General features: G+C 41.0%; 1 protein-coding gene across 4 annotated transcripts in view; it reads left to right on the forward strand.

The window, feature by feature from the left end:
• disp1 (dispatched homolog 1 (Drosophila)) overlaps positions 1-26,910 on the forward strand; it is an 85,562-nt gene that overhangs the window by 33,917 nt on the left and 24,735 nt on the right. For 2 of the 4 annotated variants that reach the window (XM_032584689.1, XM_032584690.1), the window contains exons 4-6: positions 15,238-15,302; positions 15,824-15,895; positions 25,443-26,133. In XM_032584689.1, coding sequence (XP_032440580.1) covers positions 25,484-26,133 — 650 coding nt within the window. In that variant the 5' untranslated portion in view covers positions 15,238-15,302; positions 15,824-15,895; positions 25,443-25,483. Of the gene's footprint in view, positions 1-15,237; positions 15,303-15,808; positions 15,896-20,333; positions 20,626-25,442; positions 26,134-26,910 lie in introns of those variants that run through there. The other 2 variants (XM_032584691.1, XM_032584693.1) reach the window with 2 other exon arrangements.

Consider the following 26,910-nt stretch of genomic DNA (forward strand, 5'->3'; position numbering starts at 1 on the left):
GCACCATTGTGCAGCCTTATCGATAAACGTGTCTTTTCAAAATTGCAGTGTTTTTGTTAAGCAAATGTATTTTTCGGAATTCCAATTTGTGCAAATTTGAGGCCAGACAGTGTGTTTAACTTCCGGTTGGTTTAGGTTGAGGTGACTGATTTGGGGCTTGGTTTCTGATTTTGCACTTGGCTCTTCTAAGTCTTTGATAATTTGCATGAGACTTTTGTATCTACATGGATTCACTCAGTCGCCTGCTACGTGTTTTCTGTCAAAATGTCAAAATCTGGTATTTTGACATGTCAGTACCTGGCACTATCTGTTGGCACAGTCAAAATTTCCCTCATCATAAAAACACTGTTGAAGTTCATAATATTTAAAATAAACCCTAAGAGAAAGATGAATTGAAACATCACAGTTCTAACTTGTGACATTTAATATTCTTTTGAGTTCAATCTTCAGTTTGCAGAGCATGCAGACTCTTATCATGGCTCCGTTTGATCTTGTTTGACCAAGTTCTTTGGCTCGTAGATCAATGAGGTGTAGTTTCACCAGTGTCATGTAGTATTCAGCCCGTAGTCTGAGAAATGTTTGCTTTGAATTCGCGACAGGTTAAGTTCCGATCCTCTTTTTTTTTTTTGAGAGAGAGAGAGAAAGCGTATCCCACACACTGAAAGGGGGGGGGGCTGCAAATGAAGGAATGGCACAGTTGTTGTTTTAGCAACTGAGATTTTTTTTTTCATACAATTTGCTTTGATCCCTCTGGTTGGAAGCTTGACCCATACGTCTGTGTCTGACACTTGGCCGACCTGCCTCGTGTGTGTGCGTACGTGGATGCTTATTTTCACTGTAACGCGTATCCAGGCTGTTTCTCCTTCTGAGAAGTTACAGAGAGAGAGAGGTCGTGTGTGGATGGAGCAGCTGAAGGATGAAGCTTTTAACCCGGCGGTTCAGATGGTCGCATTTTAATGATTTGGATTTCCTGCTCACATCTCTCAATATGAATTTTATTTTCTTATTTTCTAACCTTTTTATGTATTTTATTGGGCTTTTATGTGATGAGACCAACACAAAGCACGACGTGGCTCTGAATCTGAACAAAGATGCCAAAGGCTTTTCAAATTATGGAATAAAGAAGTCTGAAAAGTTAGCATTTCTAATTTCTCCCCTTTGATGTTACTCCTAAAAGAAAATATTTCCTACAAACCAATAAATTACTAAACAGAATCCACCTATGTGTAAATTAACCGCAGTATAAAAGCAGATGTTCAAGGCCTCAGAGGTTTTTAGAGAGCAATGGCAATATTGCAATTTCTTACTATTCTAATATAGTACATCCCCACAACAGTCTTACAGACAAGGCCCTTCTGTTCTTCTGAACTAGCCAGAGAGAGCGAGCATTTATCAGAGATGAAGTCAAGAGGTTCATGGCAACTCTGGAGGAGCTACAGAGATCCACCGCTCAAGTGGGAGGACGATGACTAGCAGTGCACTCTACAAATCTGGCCTTTGTGGCAAGAAGAAAGATAGATAGACCAATAGAAGTCTGATTTAAAATTTGCTACATGTCATGTTAACAAGGACAGAAAATTTGAGTCTGAGATGGAAGTTCACCTTCTATCAGGACAAGAACTCTAAACATACAAGGGGTACAAGGAAATGGTTTTCTTTTTCTAAGAATCTGTTGAGAAAAAATTTAAATTGATGTTCACAGTGTTCTATGATGTTAAGAGCTTAAGGTAATTTATCAAAGAAGTATAGGCAAATATGCGAGTCTCTAGCTATGCAAAGTGTATGAATACTTTGGCAAGGCAATTCGGTTAATTTCGGCTTCTTTGGTTGCGTCTAGAAACTAATGTCTTATGTGTGCTTAGAAAATGCCTATTGGGTTCCTTTTGTGTTGAATTGGATTAGTTGGGAGATGTAGCCCAAAGGGACGTGTATTTGTGACACCAGTGCGTCTTTCTTTTAGGCGGCATTGTCTGATGTAGAGGATGGTCTTTGGACCATTGTCCTGCTAGTTCCGCTGGTGGTCCCCAGCGTAAACGGCTCTCGAGGAGAAATCCTTTTCTAACATGCTCTCTCCTTCCTCCAGGCCTGCGTCTTTCTGCGGTCGACCTCTTGACTGTCTGCGCGTTTCTCCGCCTTTCATGCTGCCCCTCTTTGTCACACGCCCACATTCGCGCACACAGGCTGAGCTCTGTCCCAGTGCAGAGCTAATCGCATATTGGGATTTTTAGGTGTCTGTGGGGAAAGGAAGGACCCTGCTGGCTTGTCAGCGTCTCTGACCTCTCTGTCACAATGGGTTGCTCGCTCTCCTCCCACTCGTTTCCCTGCCAAGCTGGGAAGAGTAAATATTTATCAGCCCCCCATGACAATGAGGCAGCTTGGGAGAGAGAACCTCTGACTGGAGCTCAAGTAGGAGTCCCTAACTCCTGTGAATAACGTGAGCTATTGGCACAAGACCTCGCAATACTAAAAGACCACAATATTTCTTGTCAAAAGAAAATCACCATCACAAACCCTCATATTGTTTCTGTCAGTATGACAAAATGTCTATACTGTTTTGAAGAGCCCTGGATGCAAAAGTCATTTTGAGACTCTGATTTTCAATTCAAATCCAAAAATACTTTATTAATCCCAAAGGAATTTTTGAAATATGAAGGGAAAAGACTTTGATTTGTAGATTTATAGGCACTGTAAGAATTGCACAATGGGTAACTACAATTGATGCTAATGTTAGAATTAGCCTCGGAACCTTCCAGTTGGCATTAAGCTAAAGGGCTAGTTCACTATTATGTATACTTATAATTTCACTCATCACATCCTCCCCTTTAACTGAAAACCAACAGGCTGCTGCTCAGCATTCTGCCTCATGTTATTCACTGGGCTGCCCTCAAGATTATACTGTACACTCCTTTTATGCTTTTATCCAGTGCATACTTTTTCACATTCACGATCCCAGAGAAATGCTAGCTCGTTTTCTTGTGCACAATGAAATGTCAATCTGATTTGAGGAAGGAAAACTGCCTAGAACCAAACGTCCAATAATATGTCAAGTAGGCCTGATAAGCTTTTTGCATGTACTTACAGTGCAACGGGGAAGCAGCATTGCTGCAGCTTTACTGTGATGAAGCACAGACACAGAGTGCGCTAAACGATAAAGGAAGCACCTGTCCCAATGATTGAAACACGGCGAATTACAAGCAGGTGCTTCCATGCAGGTTCATTTGGTAGGATTTCTCAGCAGTTAAGCACTTCCTGTACTTTCACTTAGAAGTGCTGGATTTGCAGGAGGCAGCTGAAGTAAGAATACTTTGAAGCCAAAAAACAGACAAACAAAAAAGTCCAAACAGATTTAAGAACGTATTAAAATTGTTTTGTTTAGCTTAGCCCTGCACTTTGAACACAGATTAGGAAAAAAAAAATAAAAAAAGTTCACGTTTTTGGACTTGTCTATCTCCCGGCCTTTTTTTTTTCTTTGCTGAGAAGAGCACACAGCCACTGAGTCAGCACATATTCCTGAGGCAGCAACCAAATCAAATCATTGTCAATTTGCTTGCTGCTGCGCTGTTGTTCTCCGCAGGCATGTTAATTGGCCCAATAAGATTTGTTTTGGCGGAGCTCCACAGTGAAGTTCTAATATGTCAGATATGGTGTGAAAAAGCAGGGGGTAAAGGCCTGGCAGGGATAGGATCCATGTGTGCCAGAGAACTCAGAGTTTATGAGACACTTGACTAACAGACTCATAATTTTAAGATCTCTTTGGTTCTTGTTTGTTTGAGCACATTGTGAATATAAATGGACTCATTCCAGTAAAAGCAAACTAATACTTTTCTCCTTAGATAGTTCTTGCCAGAAGTTGCGCAGACTTACCATTCTCACAAATCTTGTGTGAATTTTTGGCTTTTATTGGTGAACTTCTATTGTTTCCTCTTCCAAGGATAACGCAACGTCCAACTTCGCTGTTTTGTGTTTTTGTAAAGACAAGAATGACCCGCCAAATTGTAAACTATCCACACAAAACGATACATAAAAGCCCAAATACATCGTTGGTTAACTGTTCCGTAGCAAGTAGATTTCAATAATCTCCTGCCATACTTCTATGTATAGCTGAGGCCACAGCTTTGTGTTTCGTTGGGCGTTTGTGAACATTGTCCAGTTGGAATCCTCAATTGAACCCAAGTTTCAACCATCTTCATGTTAATTTTGATTTATTATTCCAAATATTAAGTACAACTCACCAAAACCTCTAGCAATGAGACATAACCGCCACATGACGCTGCCAACACCGAGCTTGACTGTTACTGCAGTGTTGTTTGCCCTTAAAGCCCCTCCTTGACTGAAAAAGATAAATCTTTGTGTAGTTTGACTTAAAATTGTCTTTCCGGACATATCAAGCATCAGGCTTAAGTCGATCAAAAGACCAACTTGTGTATTTTTTTATGCTCATTATTATCCAGGAAGTAATTACTGGAAAAAATATATGGTACAATCTGGGTCAGAATCAGCCAAACTTAAGCATCCCATCAAAACATATATGACTAGTGTTATGTCTGTGTCTGAATTATTATGTAATATTGATTGTAATTCTGCTCTAGGACAGTCCACCAGCAGACCAACGCGTTTTTGTGAAAAATAGACTTGTATATAAAAAAGATGAAAGGAAATTTTAAAAAAGGACTTGGTAATTATTGGAAGACATTGTTGACAAAACTTAAACACCTAACTACAGAGTCCTAAATATGTCAAATACAACAAAAACAAAAAACGAATACAATTAAAATAAATATACATTTTTTTGTACTTCAGTTAAATTTTTTGAACAAGCTAATTAATGCTGGTCACGTTCAGAGCTGACCCAAGACATAAATGAACCAAGCAGCTGCTTGGCATTTGGGGGCCCCATAAATGCATATATTTTTTTTTTTAATAAGAATGACATTGCTATTAAATTGCTCCTTCTAAAGGGTACAGCATAGATAAATAAAAATAAATGATACATTATCATTTAAATTTAAGACTTTTTAGGAGCTGTCTAGGTTACTTTGTAAAAGTGCAAAAAACATCATGTTATATACTGGTAGTTTGTTGTGTTACCATAGCTACAATCTGATGCTATGAGTTTAATTTTTGTGATTGAGCTCTGGGGGGCTGCTTAGCTCCACATGCACACTCTGTTGTACCCTCCCCTTGTGCCTGTTCTCTGTCTCCCCCAGTCAGATAGCAATATAAGCCTGTCTGTCTGTTTTAAACGCACCAAAACAATGGAGTAGAAACCAATACATTTTCAAAGAACTCTACCAGGGTAGAGTTGTACAGCAAGTCAAACCCCTTAGAACTAGCATCTGCTCATTAAAATGACGTGTTTGGGAGTGACTAATTATCACATTCCCACATAACTTTAATCGGCTTTTCCCTTTTGTTATTTGATTTATCTTTGAATATGACCAAAGTGCAGCTTTCACTTTCTTGCTAGAGTTAGAGGGGGTAAACAGCAGACAGTAGAAATCCAGCCAAATCTTCTAGTATTTATGTTTTCTGTTAGCTTGGTTTGTAAGGGACAGGATTATACATGTTAAGCGCAATCTTAACCAAACGTGGCATACATTAGTGTAATGTTCTTGGCCTGCGTTAACAATATGTGCAGGTAAATGTGGAAATCATTAAGCGAAGCAGCCTGAGCAGATGAGTCAGATTCAGCGGTTGTGTTTCAGTCCAAGGGTCCTGGAAGTGTTATAATAGCTCTGTGTATTCAGTGTGGAAATCTTTTATTCAGCGTTAAACCTGCGTATGAGCATCCTGTTGTGACACTATGTGCAGAAGGAGCATCTCTGGAACATTACATTTTTTGTCCAGTGGCCTGATTCCAATACATTAGCTTAAGTCCCAAACCCTTCCCCTTGTATTTTGTACGTTTGGTTTCGCCATACGCCCAACTGTGAGACTTATTGCATAGCTCCACAGCAATCCCAACACTTACAGACATGACTGTGGTACCTCTTGTCCTCCCATTATTATGACTTTTGGGGCCCGTTGACCCAACGCATGATGTAATTCCATAAGCCTGTCACCACTAATTTCCTCTTCATTTTTAATGACTCTAAGATTAATACCAGACCAACGCTGAGCCTCCGACATTTACAGGGCGTGGATTTTTTTTATTTTTTTTTACTCCTCCCTCCCCCCACTAATTTGCTGTTAGAACAATTTTTCACTGTTTATAACTATTTATGGACATACAGAGACTGTTAATAAAGTCCACACAGGTGGAAGGAAACTGTACGAGTTTTTTCCCCTTCTTTTCACCATTATTGGTTCTGTGTGGAGCCAAAAAAGCTGAACCCACCATTAAACATGCTATAATAACGACTTGTTTTCACACATAAGGGAGAAAGGATGGGGGAGGGGGAAAGACTCACAGGTAAACGTACCCTGATTTGTCTGTGGATCATTTCTGCTCTGCATGTGCGGACAAACACACACCTGCACACGCCCACAACTGTATACACACACACACACACACACACACACCCCGACACGCAAAGAACCACCTGTTGGCCCTTTCTTTCCCCCTATGATACTGTATCAGTTTGTTTTTGGTCGTCAAGGCTTAGAGGCTGCAGAGGGGGGTCAGATGTTGTGTAAAGTGGATGAGCTGTCAAAAGGAGAAAGGGGCACCTCTATTGTTTCAGTAGTCTGCTCCCCCCCCATCTTAAAGCTGGCACCTTTGATCAGAAGAATTTCCCCCAGCAGAGCAGAGGGATGGAGAAAACTCCCGCTACCTTCGTACCTTCTTCACTCGCCCTCATTTTGCAGTCTCGCAGTCCGTCCGCTGCGCTGGACCAAACACAATGTGCGTCTTTGTGTGTCCGGAAGAGGCAGCGGCGCATTCATGGGGAGTATTTCTGGGATCCATTTATCAGAGCCTGCATTCATCATGGAGCCCCACTGTTGTCAGACCTGCTGCTTTCCCACCACGTCTCTATTACAGGCTGCTGGTACTCTAACAGACACTCAACACCAGGCCTGACACAAACAGTCTGACGTACGCACTCTTGTCAGGAACGTGCACGCGCACAATTCTGAGCGCTACTGTATGCCGTATGTTACACGTCTCAGCTGTATTGAAACAGTTGTAACAATTGATGTTTGTTTATTTTTGTCTCTGCTTCTCCTTTCTTCCGAGTGGGAAGCCTGTAAACAAGAACAGCTTTAGCGAACGAAGAACGACCGCCGTCTTCTTCCCCAAACTCTGTCTCTTTTATTACAAATAGTCAAAATCATGAAATCATGCAATCATACATTGAACATTCCTTTGTGCATTCATGTCCATGTGTCCTTCCGTTGCTCCAAAACAACCATATTCCATCTACTTCAATAAACAACATCAGCCCCCACCAGCTGTGACAGCATCCATGGGCCAAATCAAAACAATTCAACAATCAATTTAAATCTTACAGATTTACATAAAAAGAAAACTATTTCTCAAGTGCAGTGAAATTTTAAGGCTACTAATTTCTTTGAATTGTAATAACTCTGAAAAATGTAATCATATTATTAGTTCTATAATTTAATATGGACATATTTAGATGACTAGATCTAGCTTAAGCTACTACAGTAGAATCAATTACAGGGTAGTAGGGGAAAAGTGGTAATGTCTATATGTGGTAATTTCATGATGTTCTCATCATGAAACTGATGAGAACTGATTTCCGGTACATGTAACAGAGTAACTTTAACACTTCCTATCAAAAGATAACGCAACACGTCAGGATACCACTGTAACCTTAATAAGGTTGGGTCGGGGAGTGGATCGAAGTTTAGATCCATGTAGCAAACTCTCTATAACGGCTGTTTTACGACCGTTATAGCTAAAAACCGTAATTATGAAACAAAATCACTCTTTTTCCCTTGAACGTCTAAGCACGTCTAGCATGCAATTACGAAATCAGCACCAAATGAACTTGTAAATTTACATTTTAGTGGGGACAGTTTCCACCAGCTTCACACTACTAACCTGTAAACAAGAACAGCTTTAGCGAACGAAGAACGACCGCCGTCTTCTTCCCCAAACTCTGTCTGAGGCGCGAGGGGCCGGGGCTCCTCACTCTAGGTCTCCTGGTGAAACGCTGTCTATAATTTGGTTCCTTTTTTTTTTCTTTAATTTGACGTGGTATTTTGGTCAATTTCACCCTAAAAAAACATATATAGTGCATCGTAATACTAATAATTTATGTGGTGGCTTATACCCTTAAATTTTCTTGACTATATAAACAAATGATTATTACAATCTCCCACTTTATGGTGTATCACACGTACACTGACACAAAAGATGAATGAATACAAGAAAGTGATCCTGAGAGAGGCAGGAAGCCCAGCTCTACCTAGAGATGTTGGATTTAGGTAGCTGCTTGAATGTATTGGGGCACCGATACATCGGTCACGTTTTGTTTTGATTTGGGAGCTCAGCTATCGGCCGACACTTGCGTGACAAACCGATCTTGTCCACAGATCTTGTCTACAAGGTGTAGGCAATTATCGTGGCATTTTTCATTCATCTTGATAAGTTTCATATCATAAGATTTTTGATTTATTGTTGCCACAATAAGTTCCAGTTCATGATTTTTAAAAAAGGGACTAGAATATAACTTTTCTATTTTCTTCACTGTTTTTTTCCACAAGAGCATCAGTAAATATCAGTAAATTCGAATAATTTAAATGAAGTGTCCATATGCGGCTTAGTGATATAAATTACTCGTCTTAAAGTGTATGATGTCCTGAAGAAGCGTATTTCAAACGGGGAGAGTTTTTCCAAGAGCAACATTGGGTTTGTGGAGCTATGAATTCTGTGTTGTGCCGTCACCTAAAAAAAAAACACAGTTTCTTTCTAAGTCTATATTGCCCACCCCTATTATCCAGCTTGACAAAGGTCTGAAAATCAGTCCTTTCTGATTTCTCTATACCAGGAGAGAGAGTTGACTGACAGGTCATGTCTGCACATGCGCGGTTACCAATAGTCACCCCACTGGTTCCAACTTAGGGACATTGTCACTATATTTAGTGACTTTTCAGATGAAAAAAAAAAATCTCTACCAGCCAAATTTGGAGTCGGCAGATAGGTGCTGACTCTTGATTGTTCTCTTCAGGTCCAAAGATTAAAACTTCAGTTATGTTTCTGTTTAGCTGGAGAAAGTTATAGCTCACTCACACTTTTTTTGTTGTTGTTCTATGCGTCTGTTTAGCACATGGATGGATAACCTGGTGACATCATAATGTAGAGCTATGTTTTATCTGCGTAGTTATGGTGGATAATTTAATATTGAAATGCTTGCGGGAGCTTGTTAATATTAAATAGGAGGGGTTCCAGGTGTGAACCTTGGGGTACTCCACATGTGACTTCTGTCAGACAGAAGTACTAGACCTCCTGTATCCCCGAACGTTGCCACCTTAGAAACACCAACTTCCATGGATTTTATTGAGATTTTACACGATAGAACACAAAGTAGTGCACAATCGTGTAAAATCAATCCATATTTTCAACGTGTCTTTCTGTGTCGTGACTTGCGTTGTAAACTTGCACATCTTAAGTCTGTGACTGCTCACACATTATTTTTATGATTTGATTTGATTTTTTTCTTGGGGTCGTCTCATTAGCTCGGACCATGAAAATTCAAGACGCAAGACGGGATACTCTCCGAGAGAGACTTGAAACGAGTACCGTGATAAACTGTCAAGTGTGCATGTGTGTTGGAGGGCGAGACACGGAGAGAAGAAAGCAGCTGCAGAGGCCCTGGCTCTCGTCCCTCTGGCGCAGACCTCTCCACGGGGAGCAGGAAGGGCTCCAAGTGCCCTGAGCTCAACGCTCCCCGGAAACAGAGACATCCCATCTCCTGCACACAGGCACGCACATGCATAACCCAGATTTCATGGATTAATGCATTATACGCAATTGATCATATTAGAAGCTTATCTCCTATTTTCTTTTAACTTTATTTAGACCAATTAGGTCATTTAGTTTATCAGTACTAACTGCGTAGTGGCTATGCTATAGATAAATTGTAAAGCATGTTTTCTGAGAACTTTTTTGTTTCTTCTTCTTTTTTCACCCTTCTTGTACCCGTCATATTGATGGGAACCAGGACAACTCTTTTAGTTTTACCCAGGCCTGCCACCCTCTCAGCCCCCCCACAGGGACCCTCCAAAGAGCCCACTTGTCCTTCAGTGAGATGACACAGGATGAAGTCACTGTGTTTGCCTTGGCGCCAGCAGCTTTATCTTCCAGCGGCGCGCCAGTTTGCCAAGGCCCTTGTTCTCACAGCGGAGCGCTGTGCCCACTGCTCAGTGAGAGGAACCAGGCTGTAAAACAAAGAGGTTCAACAACGTAGGCAAGCTGAAAGAGCAGATCGGTTTTTCATTATTATTGTTTTTGCCATTATTTATTAGCTACAAGTCTTCTGCTTTGCATAGTGTTACTAAATCAATTTAGTTTTCTTTTTTTTGAAATTTTGACAGAAATCTTCATCTTCTTTAGCTGAACATGCATCTGACTAGAGAGCCGTATTCAGATGTATCTTTAGTACATTGAAAAGAATTCAATTCACTTCATAAATTAAGCTCAAAACATCCAAGTATCTTCAAAGAGTCATAGGGGATGATTATGGTGTAGGCGTCTCATGATTGTCATGACATGTTAACAGCTCAATTTCCGAGTAGCACTGACAAAATAGTGACCAAATGGAACTTTGCGCCTATAACGTTGAACTGTTTTGTGAAATGAGATATAGTCTTTAAAAGATTGCTAAGTGACCCTGTAATTAACCAGAAACCTGTGCTGTTCTGCAGATATCTAGCCTGACCATTGTCTTCCTGTGCAATTCTACTTGATACTAATCTCACTTCACAGCTCTGTCTGGGCTTTTTGTCCCATTGATTTTTCCAGTAGAGTTCCTACGAACAATAACGTCAACTTTCTGCAAAGTTTTAGAATTGTAGTCAGTCAGTCCGTAGTTTTAGCAGTGGCAGCAGAGGAAGCAAACAAAACTGTTCAGTCCATGTTGGCCATGCTTCCAAATATTGAATTAACATTGACAGCCACTTTTCTCTTCACAGTACGAGATGGTTATTTACAGCACAGATCTGGTAAGCTGCGAATCGTTGGACTGGTGCATTACTTATGTCACGGCCAAATGTTAGCGATTGGGTAAAACCCCAACATTGCCCAATCCTCCAAGAAGCAATCGTTTCTCAACAGCCGAGGGTCCAGGCGCTCTGTACGAAGCAAAGCGTAGTCTGGTTGCTACCAGGTTAGCAGACATCTGAAATTAGCATTATTATATACTATTACTATTTATATACTATTGCATGTTAACAGATAATAAATCAGCCAATTAGTAGCCATGAATTCAGCTTGCAAAGCGTGTCGAATTCATAGCGTATAGCTGAAATGACGATTGCAGAGGTGTGCGCGTTTATCCCACATAATCGTCTTTAGTTTTTGGTGTGCTTGCATCTGGGCCAAATAAGACACCAGCAGGAATGAAAGCAGATGGTTGATATTAGAAATGTGTGTTGCAGTGCAGTTCTGTGATGCTTTAGGGATGAGACAAAGCTAATAACCACGCTGAAGTCCCTCCTGTTGACAAAAAATGAGGGTTTGATGGAAAACAGAGAAATGAACACATTGGAGCATTGTATTTAGTCAAAATGAGTTTCATCTGTGGATTTAAGTCTGGATCGTGACGATCCTCTGAGACGGCGTTAAGTACTACAGAGGGGCCTGAGTGTGAAGGAAGTTTGTTGATGGGCTGCTTACTTTGGCGACACTTAAGTGACACTTCCATCTACAGAGCCCTGAGTTTGCATTTCTAGAATCACAGAGGTTTTTCTTTTCTTTTTTTCCCTCCCTCCTCCTCCCCATACCCTCATCCATCCTTCTTTCTGTCACCGTCACCCCATCTTTCCCCCTCCACATCTGTACTTTTGACAGCCAAAACGTTTTAGGCACAGAGATGTTATCTCACACCTCCACTAATTTCAGCCACGGAAAAGAGAGGAGAAAAAAAAGTCCAGATTTCCCTCCGAGACTCCTCCTGGAGAAATTTGACACACGGTTGCTATCTTCCAGGTTTGATCACAGTTTTCGTTCAGCATCATGTTAACCTGTATTTGCATTAGCTCTCTCCTGTTAGGTGTTCAACATTAAACTTTGCTTTCCTGCCTGTAAAGTTGAAAGCACCCTCACTTTAGATGACTGCACAGCTCACTAGTATTCTGCGAGTAACTGAAAGATTTTAAGCTGCATCCCGATCTTTGGAGGAAGATGTTTGCAAACACTTTCATGTACATGGTGTGTTAGGAACGGCCTTTGAAGGGGAGCCATTCCTTAAAGGCTGCTCTCTTCCTGAAGAGCAAATGTTAACTTTGCTCCTCTCTCTTCAGATATTTCACACGCACAAAACATCTGTCTGTGAAATTCCTCCTACAGCGACCTTCAAGTCAATTCTCGGCCCCGCTTTTTTTCCCTCTTTCAGATCAAACCAAGAGTCTTTTGTAGCACCTTAAGATGTCCTTGTTCCGTTCTGAAGACCCTCCTCATTTACAGGCCTCTGCTTCCCTTCTACCACAGAAGAACTCTGTTCACTTCACTTAAATTGTTACTTTCTCGGTCCCCACCCCAGTCCTTGCCTTCAGACTTAAGAGTTTCGATCGAACTTTGTCGTTTTCCAGGCAAGGAAGTTCCTCTGCTTTTGGAAATGAGAGAAGAGTGAGAGATGGAGAGGATTTGGGGGATAAAGGCAGAGGGTGTCCTACGTTAAAGGAGGACAAACGAGCCTCTAAATCTTCTAACATCATGTGGAAACCTGAAGAAAAACAGACGTAATTAAAAGACTAAACCGAGCCATGAGTGTACATATTTTAATGCGCTAAAGCAACACTAGTGAAACAGCTGGCCGGTGTTTCTAATTTCCAAATGCTGGTTTGTTCATGTGCCAAGAAGGTTTTTTTTTTTTCTTTTTTCTTTTTTTTTGCAAGTATTGATTCTGCATGCATTTGCAAAACCCTGTGGGGCTCTCAGTCTGGCTATAAAATAAGGTTTACAGTTTTTTTTAATTACTATATGCCTTGAATTATAAATCACAGATGGTCAATTTTAAACAAAGCGTTAGTGGGTTGTTCTGGCCAGTGGAGTTGTCTACAGTGGGGGTTCTTGGATGAATGCTGGCCTTGGTGGGGCCCCTCTTTCTGTGCCTGGTCTGTAGTACACAAAATTGGGCTAATAGCAAGGAGAAAGGATGAGAAGTGACGGAAAAGGATTAATTATTTTTCTTTAAAAAGTAAAAGTCTCCTCTTTGTTACAAATAGATTAACTGCTCAGTAGGAAACCGTGTCCACATGGAACTGTTTTGTGTTCGACACCAAACTAATACGGTTGAGAGTTTGCGCCATCTTGTGAACAAAATGGACTCAAATTTTGAAGAGCATCTGAGACGGGACTTGATAATATTGAAACTTGTATAATATATCAATGAGGGAAAATAAGAACTTTAAAAAAAATGGCTAAGGTACTGTGTTGAGCTATGTGAAAATACGGATTTGTCAAGGCAAGGAAGAAAAAGATGATGAGAGATGTCCTTGACTATGAAATCTCGACAGTACACGGAGTCTCACAAAATACACTCAGTACATCCAGATGTCTGGGAGCCTTCAGTCTTCTTGAAATGCCACACTATGGCAGTCTTTCAGCAACACAGTGCCTATAACAGACACTGTTGGTACTGCTGTGGACTACCGGTGTTGTGTTCAAGTCCTCACTAGGCTAGCCTCGGGTTTTTCCCCAAATAAATGTGTTTGACTCGAATGTCAGCCGTAGCTCAGTTGATCTGCCAGATCCGGAGGTCCATTTACAGAACATGTGGGCTGAATGGTGGTAGGAGGGGTATAACAGCTGTATAACTGCATCGCTAGTGATAAGCAGGAACCAAATCTGTTTGACGTTGAACCAGCGTCGATCCCTGGTACCATTAACTCTGTTACCAACAGTCCAGCACCACCGGTTTCATTTAATTTCCGCCTCTTCATCTGGGTACAGTAAGAGGAAGAGAAAATTAAGCGAGATACAGGAAGCAGGGGAAATTTCTCTTCAACATACAGTGCTGTACTTTAAGCTCATTGCTTTGTGTTTTTCCAGTGTTTGCATGGGTATCTTCATTGAGCTGGCGAGCTTCTATGTCATCTGTAACAGTCACAGAGCTTCGGAGCATTTCGAGACATAGCACTGACGAATAAAAACAGAAGATACATGAAACAAGTGAAAGTAACTGACCTGAACTAAAACAGATCGTCAGGGAATCTTAGCGTCACCCTCCTCTCGACATTCTTCTTCCAGGTGTTGACTGACAGCTCAGAACATGCGTGTTTGGTTGACAGGTGAAAACCTTAGGCAAGAATGTGTGGAATTGCACATGGCTTTATTTTTGGCTAGCGTAATAAAACGAAGAAAAGCAAAACCCAGGGGAAATGGGGATAAACCAATAGAGTTAAAAACACCTTTTAAACTGGTCTGCTCTGGCTGAGACATAGATGTCTCCTCGGATTAGGTTCGAGAGGTTGCTAAGACAAGTTTTGCAGTCATTTAGTAAAGCACAACACACATGTATGGACATCTATCACAGCTCTTGACACCCAAGCACCAGAGGCAACTTCCTACAGGGGGTCATACATCAGCAGCACCAAATATGCATCAAAACCTATGCCCCTATTATTTCCTGTCAAACAACCCACTGCCAGATTCTGGCTGCCATTGGAGCCAACAAAGGATGCCCCCCCAGTGATCCTGTTCGAACCTTTACTGTTCAGAAACATGATGTTCCTGATTTAAAAACTCCCTTTAGCCTAATGTCTCTAATGTGTGATTAAAAATAGGTGTCGATTGGGGAAGGGAATTACTTTTAGGAATATTTTTACTATACTACATTTTTTGTTTATGTTTTTTTGGAGCGAAAGTCTAGAGGGAGTTTGTTCAAGAGTCGAGTTGCTCCCACTGAAAAGGTCCAGTCACCCAAATGCTTCAGTCTTGTCCTTGGGACATCTAATAAATCAATAGATAAACAAATAAACTTATATCAAGATGTCAAGTTCACAGCTCCAACTTGAACTTATCCTCATGCATACATGGTCTACATTGGGGTTACATCTCTATGTATTTCTATCTTATAAGTTCTAATCTGTTTTATTCTTTTATTTCAGAGGCACGCCATCAGTAGCAGCAAAAGCTAAAGCCAAAATGACTGAACTGAGAGTTACACATGGAGGTAAAATCTAAATAACTTGTTCTTAAAGGGGCGGTATTATGTAAAATCAACTTTTTTGAACTTTACATCTTGTTATGATGTTATTCCCTCATCAAACTCTTACCTGGATTTATTCATGCATGTTTCAGAAATGCTTTAATCTCCCTGGCAACCAGTCAGCTGTGCAAAACACCTGGGTGGACATAGCCCCGCCTTTGAGGACGAAGCAACTCCTTGGAACTACAGTTTCCAAGCTTCCAAACCTCACAGAGGCCATGTTACTGACATGTTGTGGTGACTTTCTCAAGACAGAGTTTCAGAAAGAGCAGGAGTTTTTTTTAAAGAGACAGAGGCCCAATTTCAGGAAGTTAAATTGCAAAGTCAAATTTGTTTTAAGTCATATTTGATAGAACATAGTTACTTGATTGTGCTCTAAAATGGCACTGTGGGCTTTGAAAATACATAATACTGCCCCTTTAAGATCTTCGTTTTGTGTCTTCTTATTTGATCATAACAAATAATTAAAGCATGTATTTTATCAGAGGAATGATGAAAGCTGAGAGGAAACCAGACGTCGGACTGAGGTCAGACTGGACTCCAGCGCGACTCTGAAGGTACAAACCAAGATAAGACTTTAAACTAAAACACCTGCATGTAGCCACTTTAAAGGGCAACACAGATAACCTTCAAAGAACGTCTTTATCTAAAGAGGCAGACTATACTCGCATGCATGTCGAACCGGAGCGCCGGGCGTCATTTGGACGCATTCCAAAGAAAATTCAAGCTTCCCAGGAAGATCACCTGTCAGCTAACCCAGAACATGTACAGATGTATGAGCCAGATGGTTGTGGTGCTAAATTAGGGCTTCCCCTCTGCATTTTATATGCAGTGAAACATTAACCTCGGCAGCATATAGGAAAGAGGAGAGGATTAAATGAAGCAGAGCCTAATGTCGCGGCTGGTAGCGAGAGTTTAGCAGGCATCAGCTCCCGCTCGGCTTTCAGTCACTCCTCGGGCTCTTTGGCTCCTTCCGGACATGGTCAGGGGCCCGCAGCGCTAATCAGGTGAGAGATATCCATCCTCACAGCCGAGGTGTCGACGGGATTGGGTTTCAGAAACTCAGACACTCGGAAGCCAGTGCGAAGTGAGACATTCATGCTTGGTCTCTTTTTTTTCTTCCTCACTTAAACGCCTTCTTTTTTTATCGATACACCACTTTAACCTTTTCAATATTCCTTCCATTACTTTCATTCTTATAATAACCAGATATTATTGCATTAGGGGTAGCTGCAATGCTCAAGGGGCTTCCAGGATTACCCACCCCCTTTCTTCATATACTGTATGCCTGTGCACATTAAGGCCCAGCATCTTAATGCTCTATTAGCTCTTTGCTCATGTTTTTGCAAATCACACAAGTCAGATCATGTCTAACCTAACAGAACAAAACCTTCCAGAGGGTTTTACATTTTTTTCATTATTACTATTCCTCTCCCATTTTTCTTTCTTCTCGCAGCTGTTTGAGGTTTTACGGCCTTTTCTTTTCTCCTCTTTCCTCATTGAAAACAACAAGTTATCAGTTTTGGGGGTGCAAGCCTGCTCCGCGTTCTTCAGTTCAAAGACCGACAGTGAAAAGGAATTGATTGTTATTGTGAGGCGGAGCGGGGGTGAAATGATCTGAAAGCAAAATTGGAAAGCCGTTAGATTATTTCTGACATCTCCTGCCAGAGCCTTAAACGGTTCAGAGGCATTCTGTCCTCCTCTGCCCTCTCTCCCTCCCTTAAACCCTTGTCTTTTGCTCCTTTTTTTTCTTCTTCTTTTCTGTCCACTAAACCTGTCACTTTGATGAGTTGTGTGCAATCTTTTCGGGGGGCCGTTCTGCTTTCACCAGGGCCTCCATCCTTCCTGGTACAGTGCGCGTCCTTTGATGTAGTCCCTCCTTTAGTTCCATGTGGGTAACCCTCGGCCCTGCTCCACTGAAGTTGAGCTTCTGTAGTACTTTTTTTTTTTTTTTTTAACGCCGTGTTTAACCGTAGAGGATAAATAGCTAGACGCTGGCGTTGCAGCTTAAATGCGTTTGTGTTTTATCTGCCGTCAGATGAAATGGAGGCGCAGTCCAACACCCTGAACCCTGTACAACCTATTACTACCAGGTTATTATTACTCCAGTCAACTACAAAGCGCTGCGTGGCTTAGGCTTTAACTGGCCTCGGGGCCAGCTGTGAACAAGCGCTTCACTACTGCAGATGATTACACTTGCTATATGAACTGTGTCCTAATCGTGGCGGACAGCTAAAATTAAAGCCAGGTACTGGCCTCCCGTCTTCCCAGCATTCCCTGAGATAAACCCAACTCCCCCGCTGAGCACAACCTGAATGCATTTTTAAACTTTGGCTCAACTGTTTTTTTGTTGTTGTTGGTTTGTTTTGTTTTTTTGGTATCGGAAGCCTTTGATGAACTGTAAAGATTATAATCCTGCGATTCTATGTGATAAGACACAAAGCAGTGGACGGATGTGAGGTAAAATGACACATTAAAGGGGCAGCATTATGGAAAACCGACTTACTTTTTTGAGCTTTTCATCATGTTTCTGGCGACCTGTCCAGGAATGTACCCAGCCACTCGCCCGGAAATGTCTCGCTGGACAAATGGGACATACATTTGTATTCAGCCTCCTTGAGTCTGTACTTTGTTGAGCCACGTCTTACTGCAGTTGCAGCAGCAAGTATTTTGTCTTTTACAAGCTCTGCACATGTGGAGAATACAGCTGATGCTAAATTTACTAAGACTTGGGTCCATTAGGGTTTGGGAACAAGCAGGTTTTCGTCCTGGATCGTCGTTCATGTGGCTTCATCCGTCATCCAGTCAACTCTGATCATCTTTCCTTTTCCTCCTGAAGATATGCGGTAGAGAGCATTAAAGTAGCTATTAAACTGAACTGAGAAGAAGCCAACATATCCAGTCAGTCATGTGTAATTACAGTAAGCTGATGTGTCAAGCCTGGGTGCGTCCCTTTCAAAGAGTTATGTGGTTGAGTGTCAGATAATTAAAGGCTGTTAACTGTCTCTTCAAGAAAGGTTAATGAAAGCCATTATTTGTCTTTTAAAAGTACTATATATAGCTGATGTTATTCTTGCTACTTAATATTTAGCAATGTAATCACTAATGGTCCTTAGTCTTAAATGTGCCTCAAATGTAGTTAGTATACTTTTTGTAATACAGTGGGCACCCAGAATTCGACGAATAACTAAATTCCATGAATACTTAACACCCTCTCTAAAAACATTTATAACTGAATATTTTAATAGTTCACATACCGAATATGCGTTAGAAACCATCTTAGCATGCCCTACCATGGGAGGTAACATCTACAGCAGGGGTGCCCAAACTTTTTGAGACCAAGATCTACTTTTTCTCTCACCAGTTGGCTGAGATCCACCACATGACACGAAGACATAAAAATTGTAAATTAAACTGTATTGACTTATTTTATATGCGAATATACATCAGTTATAGCAGAAATAATAAAGTGATAGAAAACCTAATGCAGTTTCTTCCTCAGTGAGATTCTGACACTCGGAGGAGGTTACTGGTTTCTCAGTCACAAGCTGGTTGCAAACCTGAGGCCAGCAGGTGTCAGTCAGTTATGGTAGATCTGAACTTTGGTTTGATGACGTCAATATGAGAAGCTACAGACTGACAGGAGGAACCAAAGAGCTCTGTAAAGGTAAAGGCAGAAGTTGGGATATTATTAATTTAATTTCACATAATTATCGCGGTAGAAGCCATTTGTTTGTTAAAACTTAATGAAATACATTTGTCCTACTTGATGTTTGTTGTGAATGACGTATACTCACAAACAGACGAGAGAATCAGTCCAAGTTTGTCGTTTATTGAACGTTCAGAAACTACAGCGGCTGTAATGAGCCACAGCAAAGGTAAACAAAGGTAAAATAACCTGAACAGGTGATCAACTCAAAACCACTCTTATCTTTTTACTCTCTCTCTCTGTTGTTTAAGTACACCCGTTGCCGTGGCAACCGCCTGCGCCCCTCAAACCGAGCAGAGATTACGTTAAAAACATAACATTCAGTCCGTTACGATACCAGGTTTCCAGGCTTGATATTTATTTCTCGATTATTAATCAGCCTCTCATGAACACAGCGGTGGTTGAGTAGGTAATTTAAATCCTTGCTCTGCTAGTCAGTCGGTCTTTGACTCGCCTTTTTTTTGTTAATGGAGCCGAAACGCGCTGAATTGCGCAACACCTAGTTGAACAATAATTACTGAGATTATTAATTGTAACACGTTTTGTTGCGCAGTACTCCGATGTTGTTTTGTTACTCATTCTGCTGTAAATTGGCTCAATTTTGACGCGCAAGACGTAACCGGTAAAATCCGGTTTAGGATTTTCAAAATAAAACATCCAGAAGTAGTTCGTTATTTCTTGCGCGGCCCGGTACCAATTGGTCCGCGAACCGGCCCGGTGGTTGGGGACCACTGATTTAGTGTGTGCGTGTGTATCTTATTTAGCAAAGATGCTGTCAGTAACTGGGAGTTCTTGAATCCAAGACCAGGTTTTTGCAACGTTTGTCATGCCTGTCAGATTTGGCTAAGCAGGTCTAATTTTTGGCGTATAAGTAATGTAAAGGTATAAAAGCAAGTTGGGAAAAGTTAAGTTGTAATAAATCTTTGGCCAGACTTCTGCAGGCCGTTTGGACGTAATTTCATAAAAAAAAAAAAAAAAAGATATTTACTTAAATGTTAGCATTTTTAATTATTAATCTGTTCCTCGTTAGCTATATGGCGATTAATCCTTGTACTCTACTAGAGTTGCTTATATTCCGGTATTTTCGGTGACGCTACCGCTGGTTCAAGTCACATCCAAGTTGTCTTGAATGTGTGTGACGAGGCGCGTGAGCGTTTTGTATGTCGGCTCGTGCCGCCGCCGTGGCATTGAGCGGGTTAAAACAGACGGTGCGACCGTCCTATCAGTGCTGCTCGGAGCAGTCCCAGCCTCCGCCTTCTCCTCTTCTCCCCTTCTTCCCCTCCGCACGGAGGGGAGAAGCAGAGCACAGAGCCGGGGTCTGCGTGTGTGTGGCTGTTTGTCATTCTGGCAGGACACACTTCAATGAGAAACAGCCCCTCTCTGCTCGGGACTTGTTGCTGCCGTGTCGGGTTGTGTTGTTTGTTTAACTGCGCTCGCGGACATTTTAAATCAACCGGGCGTCTTTTTCCCCCCCCTTCCTCTTCTTCTTGTTTTTATTTCTGGTGTTTGCGAAGCGACGCCTGCTACGGAGCCCACAGGAGATAAGCAACGCAACGCCCCGGGAGGCACGAAAACACGGTAGGATACGAGAAACCCTGGCCACTCATTACTATTTGCATTCGGTTTCTTCAGACTTCTGTGTTTCCTCCAGAGGAACACTGAACCAAAAATGTGCTCAGTTTGGTCCCTTTTGGGACCTTGGGTCTCCCTCATTGAGCGTCACTAGCAGTACATAAAAAAATAGCTAAACGTCTCACTATATTTTCTTTTCACACCATACTGCTAGATTTCCTTTAGCTCTCACGAGTTATTGAAATTGCCCTTGATCTCTGATCTTATCCATCGGAGAATAATCCAACCTTACTGTAAATTTAGTTTGACTTACTTTGCACAAACTTAACAAACTATACTCACTCGACCATACACAGACACTCCTATTAATGACTTGCGCGGATTTTGAGCTTGTCAGCTAAAATAAAAATATCAGTAATTGGGCAAAAAACTAAGCTAAATCCGAACATTTTACATTGATTTGTAATCAGCTAATCGCTTTAAACATTTGCCTTTGTTAAATTCATAAAAACCGGCTGTTTAACTCTGAGACTCAGCTCGTAGCCTTGAGCCAGCCGCTCCACTTGGTATGTTTAACAACCCAGCTGTGAGTAAGGGCCCTGAGGGGATCATATATGACTAAAAACCACTCCTGACAAACAGAAAGCTGTCAGAGAAAGCTGTATCTGAAAGCCATGCACAGCGGCTGTTCATGGAGGTGAGGGGGGCAAGTGCCTCCTGTTGATGTTATTATTGTGAGGAGCAATGTTGTTATTAACAGTCTCTTGACTGATACCTGGTAATTGCTGCCTATTAGTTTTAATTAAAGGGAAGTGGGATGCTTTGCTTTGCCTTTATGCTGCTGCCCTAGGTCTCAGCATCTCTCTCACACACCCCGTAATCATAAAGTTGACATGAAAGACGGCAGAAGGAGCACTTTATCACCTTCGTTGTTCCAAACCAACTTGCACCGGGAATAATGTTACAAATTGGTGTTTTGGGCTTGTTTAATGTAGTGAAATAATTCCTCTGACTGTGTGTTTTTATTCAAGAAATGGCTGGTTTATGGAAAAAGCGGGGGCAATCAATACTTTGATATAGTAGTATATATCAATAACATTAATAATCTTTATTGTCATTATAGAAAGATTATTATCATTATAAAATCTGATCCCCATGTAAACAACCTCATTTTGGGATTGGTTTATGTGGTTCATTTTATCTTTTTTTTCAAATCATAAAAACATGCTAGTAAGTTATATTTTCATGGATTTTAGCACAATAAATCTGGAAATCTGATGTTTTGTGGTCCGTTTCTGGTTATCCGTTTTGTAAATTATTTTACCTGCTCATTATCTCTAAGAGCTAGAAAATAACGACATTCAATATATATTTTCAAATATTCTTTATGTTATAGTATTCACAAAATGTTTATAGTGTTATAAAATACTAGAACTCAAATACTTCTAACCTCTAGTCTTCTTCCTGCAGTATTAACTTCCACACCAACGAGTGTTTGCAGTGCAAGTCATCGGTGCTTTGATATGTTGCATCCGCTGTGTGGGAAATAGATGGGATTTTTACTTGCTGACCAGTCACAAATGTTTTGTCAACTTGTAATATTTCTAGACTCTTGGTGAAGACAACAAATCTCTTTCATAATGCAATTAAAAAAAAATCCTCAAGTGCCATTTTTGAAGCCCAACCTCGAGTTGCTTTTGTTCTGGTTTGACTGGGCTCAAAAAAGCTTGTCTTTTTAGACACAAGACTGATTCTATCCAGAGTCAGTCCAAGATGTCTCACCTGCCTGTTAACGCCTCTACTGGCATTTACAAAGATCCGAGGCCGAGAAAGCAGACTTTGTTACAATGTTATCAAAATATGCATACTCTTTTTATACCTTAAGCATCTTATGTATTCAGTGGCAATTCAATTCTTGAGCATCAGGCTAGCTTTTAAAATCGGTCCAAGCTTTTGACATCAACAGAACCAAAGTGAATGACTTCATCTGGGTTTCCCTCGGTGTATTTGTGGCTCTCCGGGCTCCCAAGTTATTCCCTGTCTCCGCCTCTTTTCCAAAACCTCGCCCTCCAAGCCCACCTCTGACCCCACCAGACTCCCGTTCTCATATTTCGCCACTCGCTCACATTGAGGTGTCACAGAGCTCATAGCTCGCATGCGTCGCGTGTCGGACGGGAACGGCGGACGTTATGTGACGTATCGTTTGCCGCTCCAATGCAAGCGCGTCTATTTTATCGCATAAAAATATTCCTGGAGGTCAAGGTCCTGGTGGAAATCATTAGATGATTAACGTAAGTGTAGCTTTACGGACTTACCGGAAAATGTATTTCATATCATCCCGGTCTCAACAAATGGGTGGCGGAGCGCATCGTGACGCCACGTAGCTGGTAGATGTTTCTGTGTATGACGAACGAAGGTGTCAAATCACGTCGCTAACATGAACACAAAAGCAAAAAAGTCTGGGCAAGGTGAGAGTTCATCTATTAAATTGACTAAAGATGAATACATAAACCAAAAGCTGGAGTATAGACATTTTTTTGTATAAGCATGTTTGTGAGCCTGCCTCTTTATTATTGAATTGAATATAATTTCAGATGTTTGTATAGCTTTTCTTCAGGTTAACTTGGAAATTGAGCTATTATTGTGACAGGTAAATTTTCTAAACATAGAAAAGTTATTGTTAGGGATGCTCAACTGTGAAAAATTTTACTGATGTTGATATGTGATAACACTGCTGTTATGTTAGATTTACCAATGTTTTACTTTATCTTTTTTTTACCCGATTACTCAATTAATCGCAAGGATAATCGATAGATTACTCGATTACTAAAATATTCATTTACAACAGCCCTAAAGTGTTCCCCTGTTTTTTTTTTACGCATGAAGAGCTTCTCAAATCACGCCATGATGTAAATTTGGACATAAAATGCTGAAGTTACTTCTCTGTGGAATTGAAATCAGGTGTGCTTTTAACCACACAAGCCAACACAGCTGCTTTCTTCTATTCTTAGTCTAAACAGCTTCACAAATTGAATTAGTTTTTTTTGTATCTGTTTGTAACCCTCTTGTAAAAAACCATATAGAAATGTAAATTCTAAATGAATGAAAACATAAGTCATAGAAAGAGCACTGTTGTTCTCTCCTAGGACTTTTGAAGTCATTTTTTAAGATACATTTTCTAATATTTAAGGAGAAAGTAGGAAAGTAATCATCTTAAAGTTTTCCACTCTGGAAATAAATAAAAAAAAGTAAGAAAGGTGTTTTATAAAGGCATATGTAAAAAAATAAACGTGTATACATGTTTAGCTAACATGTGTATACATGCTTAGCATGTAAACACATGTTTAGCTAAAGTAAACCAGAAATAATTGGGATATTTTAGTTATAACTAGTACAGATGCCATCTGGCAGCAATGGTATAAAATGCTACAGCTTCAGTTCAATGTAGTTACCTCAAATTCAACATATTTGGGCCCAGCATGACTGACAGTACAATCTATATGTGGTAATTTATAAACCATTATGGTTATTCGTCATCCAGTCAGCTGTGGTGAGACCAGATGTGCTCCAGACTTGGCAATTTGTAGAGCAAATCAAGTCCAAATGCCAAGTCACCACCAATCAACAGAGCAAAGACGCAGCAAATGGAAAGTCAGAGACAACGGCCACATTTCTGCTCAATAAGATACGGCTGGCTAAGCTCAATGTAACGAAGCGGAGTTGTAAGGCACATGAAATGTCACATCGCAGCAGCTTGATCAGTGTGGTCTCAAAATTTTCAAAAGACTGTCTGATAACGCATACATAGCTTGTTATACATGATCTACTTGTTGATGGTTACAATAAAACCCCGTGGGGTGTTTATTTTGTTTAAATGCTCTTCCACTGCTTCTTAAAATGTGGGGAAAAAACTCCAATTTGTAAGGGTATTACATTACAAATTACTTTTGAAGTTGGTTTTAAATAACAGACTTAGGCATGTAAAAAACAATAACCAGATCACTGTTTATATAAATGGTGGTGTTCCACATACCTCGGTATTGGTTTTCAAGTTAATTGTAATTCTTTAAAACGTTATTTTTTTCCAAGGATTTTTTCCCCCTGAAAATATTATTTATTTTATTTATTTTTTGTTATTCCAGATAGTAGCTGCTTTTTGCCAAGAAATGAACAAGCACACAAATACTATATATGTATATGTACGGTACATATCACACTCAGGGTTTCCCCTACATATAATTGATCGTAACACAGCACCACAGAACAATAAAATTCACACCTTCAGAATTAAGTTTTATTCATTTATAGCCTACATTTGCACACTTGTACTAAACATAATAAGAGTTTGAAATTTCAAATATGATGAAACATTAAAATTCACTTTAGTTTAAAACCCAACACCTCCGGCTCCTGTCTGTCTAGCTGCCGGATAGACAGACTACTGGCTGCACTCAGGAGTGAAGAAAAACTAGAGATGACAGTGCAAAGTAGAGGGAGAGAAAAGGTGAAAGAAAGGTACTTTAGAGGGTTAAGTAGAATGCATTTTTAGTTCAAACCTGACAAAATGACCCTAATGTTTACATACGTTGCATTTGAACAACAAATACAATATATAGTTTGGCCATCATGCATAATGTCTGAGATATTAGGCTCCCTAGTTATGCTAGTTACTTAGTAGCGTTCTTGTCTCACAGACCACCATCAGTGTTTTAACAAATCCTAGAGGAAACCCTGATACATATCCATTGTTTGCCATGGTTCTACTTATTTTTTTGCTTTTAAAATTGAAGTTTGTGTCATAAATGTGTTCCCTGTGGTCTCAGAGGAGTGACGGTGTTGGTCCCAGACCTGCGGGGAAAAGATCATGGCCCTGACTGACTCCAGTGGAGACCCGCTGTTGCTCAGCAACGGTGGACACCATCCTTTCAGCGCCAGTGGAAATGCTCCTTCAGCTACCAGTACAGAAAACCGCAGCCACCTGGACCCCCTCTCTGCTGCTTGCAGCTGCGACCTCCTCCCAGCTGAGAGAGACGGAGACATGGTGGTTAGGAACGGAGCCGTGAAGCTGCAGCAGGGAGCCCACGTCCAGAGAGCCAGCAGGCCCGTCCAGAACGGTGGGCTGGTCAAACTCAACGGCTCGTTGAGGAATCTCCCGCCATCAGCGGCTGCGTCTCCGTCTTCTGCCGTCACAGACTCCCAGAAGCCAAACAGACTCCACGTGGCCTCCACCCTGTCACCGCCAGCGCCGTCTGCTCTCTGCTGCCCCCACTGCCACTTTCACTCCACCCTGTGCTGCCCCTGCGGACAGCCGGACTGCCCGCTTGTCCGGAGCCCTGCCGCCAGCCCTGGGCCATGCGCCAGTCCACAGCCAGGTAGCACCTCCTCCTGCCCCTGCTGCCTCTCCACCTGCACATACTCTCACCATCTTCCTCATCACCAAGCCTCCCCTATGTCTCTGCATCACCAACGCTGGCAAGAGCACCTGCAGAGCCAGATACATCCTCCTGGGATCAGGTTGGTGCTCTGTCTGTTTGTCTTGAATGAATGCTGCTTACGCATCCTGGAGATGGCTGATGTGTCTTTCCAAGGTCTAAAGACATATTTTGGAGGGAAAAAAATGAAATATATATTTCTTGCAAAAATAATGTTTGGGAAAAAAAAGACTTAACCTATTATTTCATATATGTATATTAGATACATTTCCCTACCGTTTGGATATGGTGGGGGGAAAAAACAACCATGCAACTGCTCTGCTTCAGTTAAGCATCCTGTGGTCCTCATAGCATCACTATAATTAATATAGAACCATAAATGGCAACAGGATGGGAATTGACTTTGGTTGGCACAGTTTTACTTATTGGACTGATATGTTAAAAAATAAGTAACATCAACCAATGTCAATATATCATTCATTCTTTGTTTTATCCATTATCTATTCACCTATCTGTCCTTTTGTCTGTCCGATATCTATTCATCCAGCCATCTGTCCAGATTGCGTGTTGAAGCCCTGATCACTCTAGAATTGTACACAGCATATTCAAAGGGAACTTTCTGGATCTGGGTTGAAATTTAAAAAAAAAAACTGGATTAGAAATAGTAGAGATTTGATTAGTTGACACGACAAAGTTGTTGTAGCAACAATAATGACCAACTAAGCATATAAAAGACAGGCCTGGGAAATATTGATACTTAAACACCTCCGGTTGTCCATGTTCCTTTATAACGTATCACACACACGCATCCTTTCAGTCAGGAATTACAGTAGGAAGTTGTGATTAGGAACCAATCTTT

This window comes from Xiphophorus hellerii, chromosome 15 (assembly GCF_003331165.1).
Source record: "Xiphophorus hellerii strain 12219 chromosome 15, Xiphophorus_hellerii-4.1, whole genome shotgun sequence".
NCBI lineage: Eukaryota > Metazoa > Chordata > Actinopteri > Cyprinodontiformes > Poeciliidae > Xiphophorus > Xiphophorus hellerii.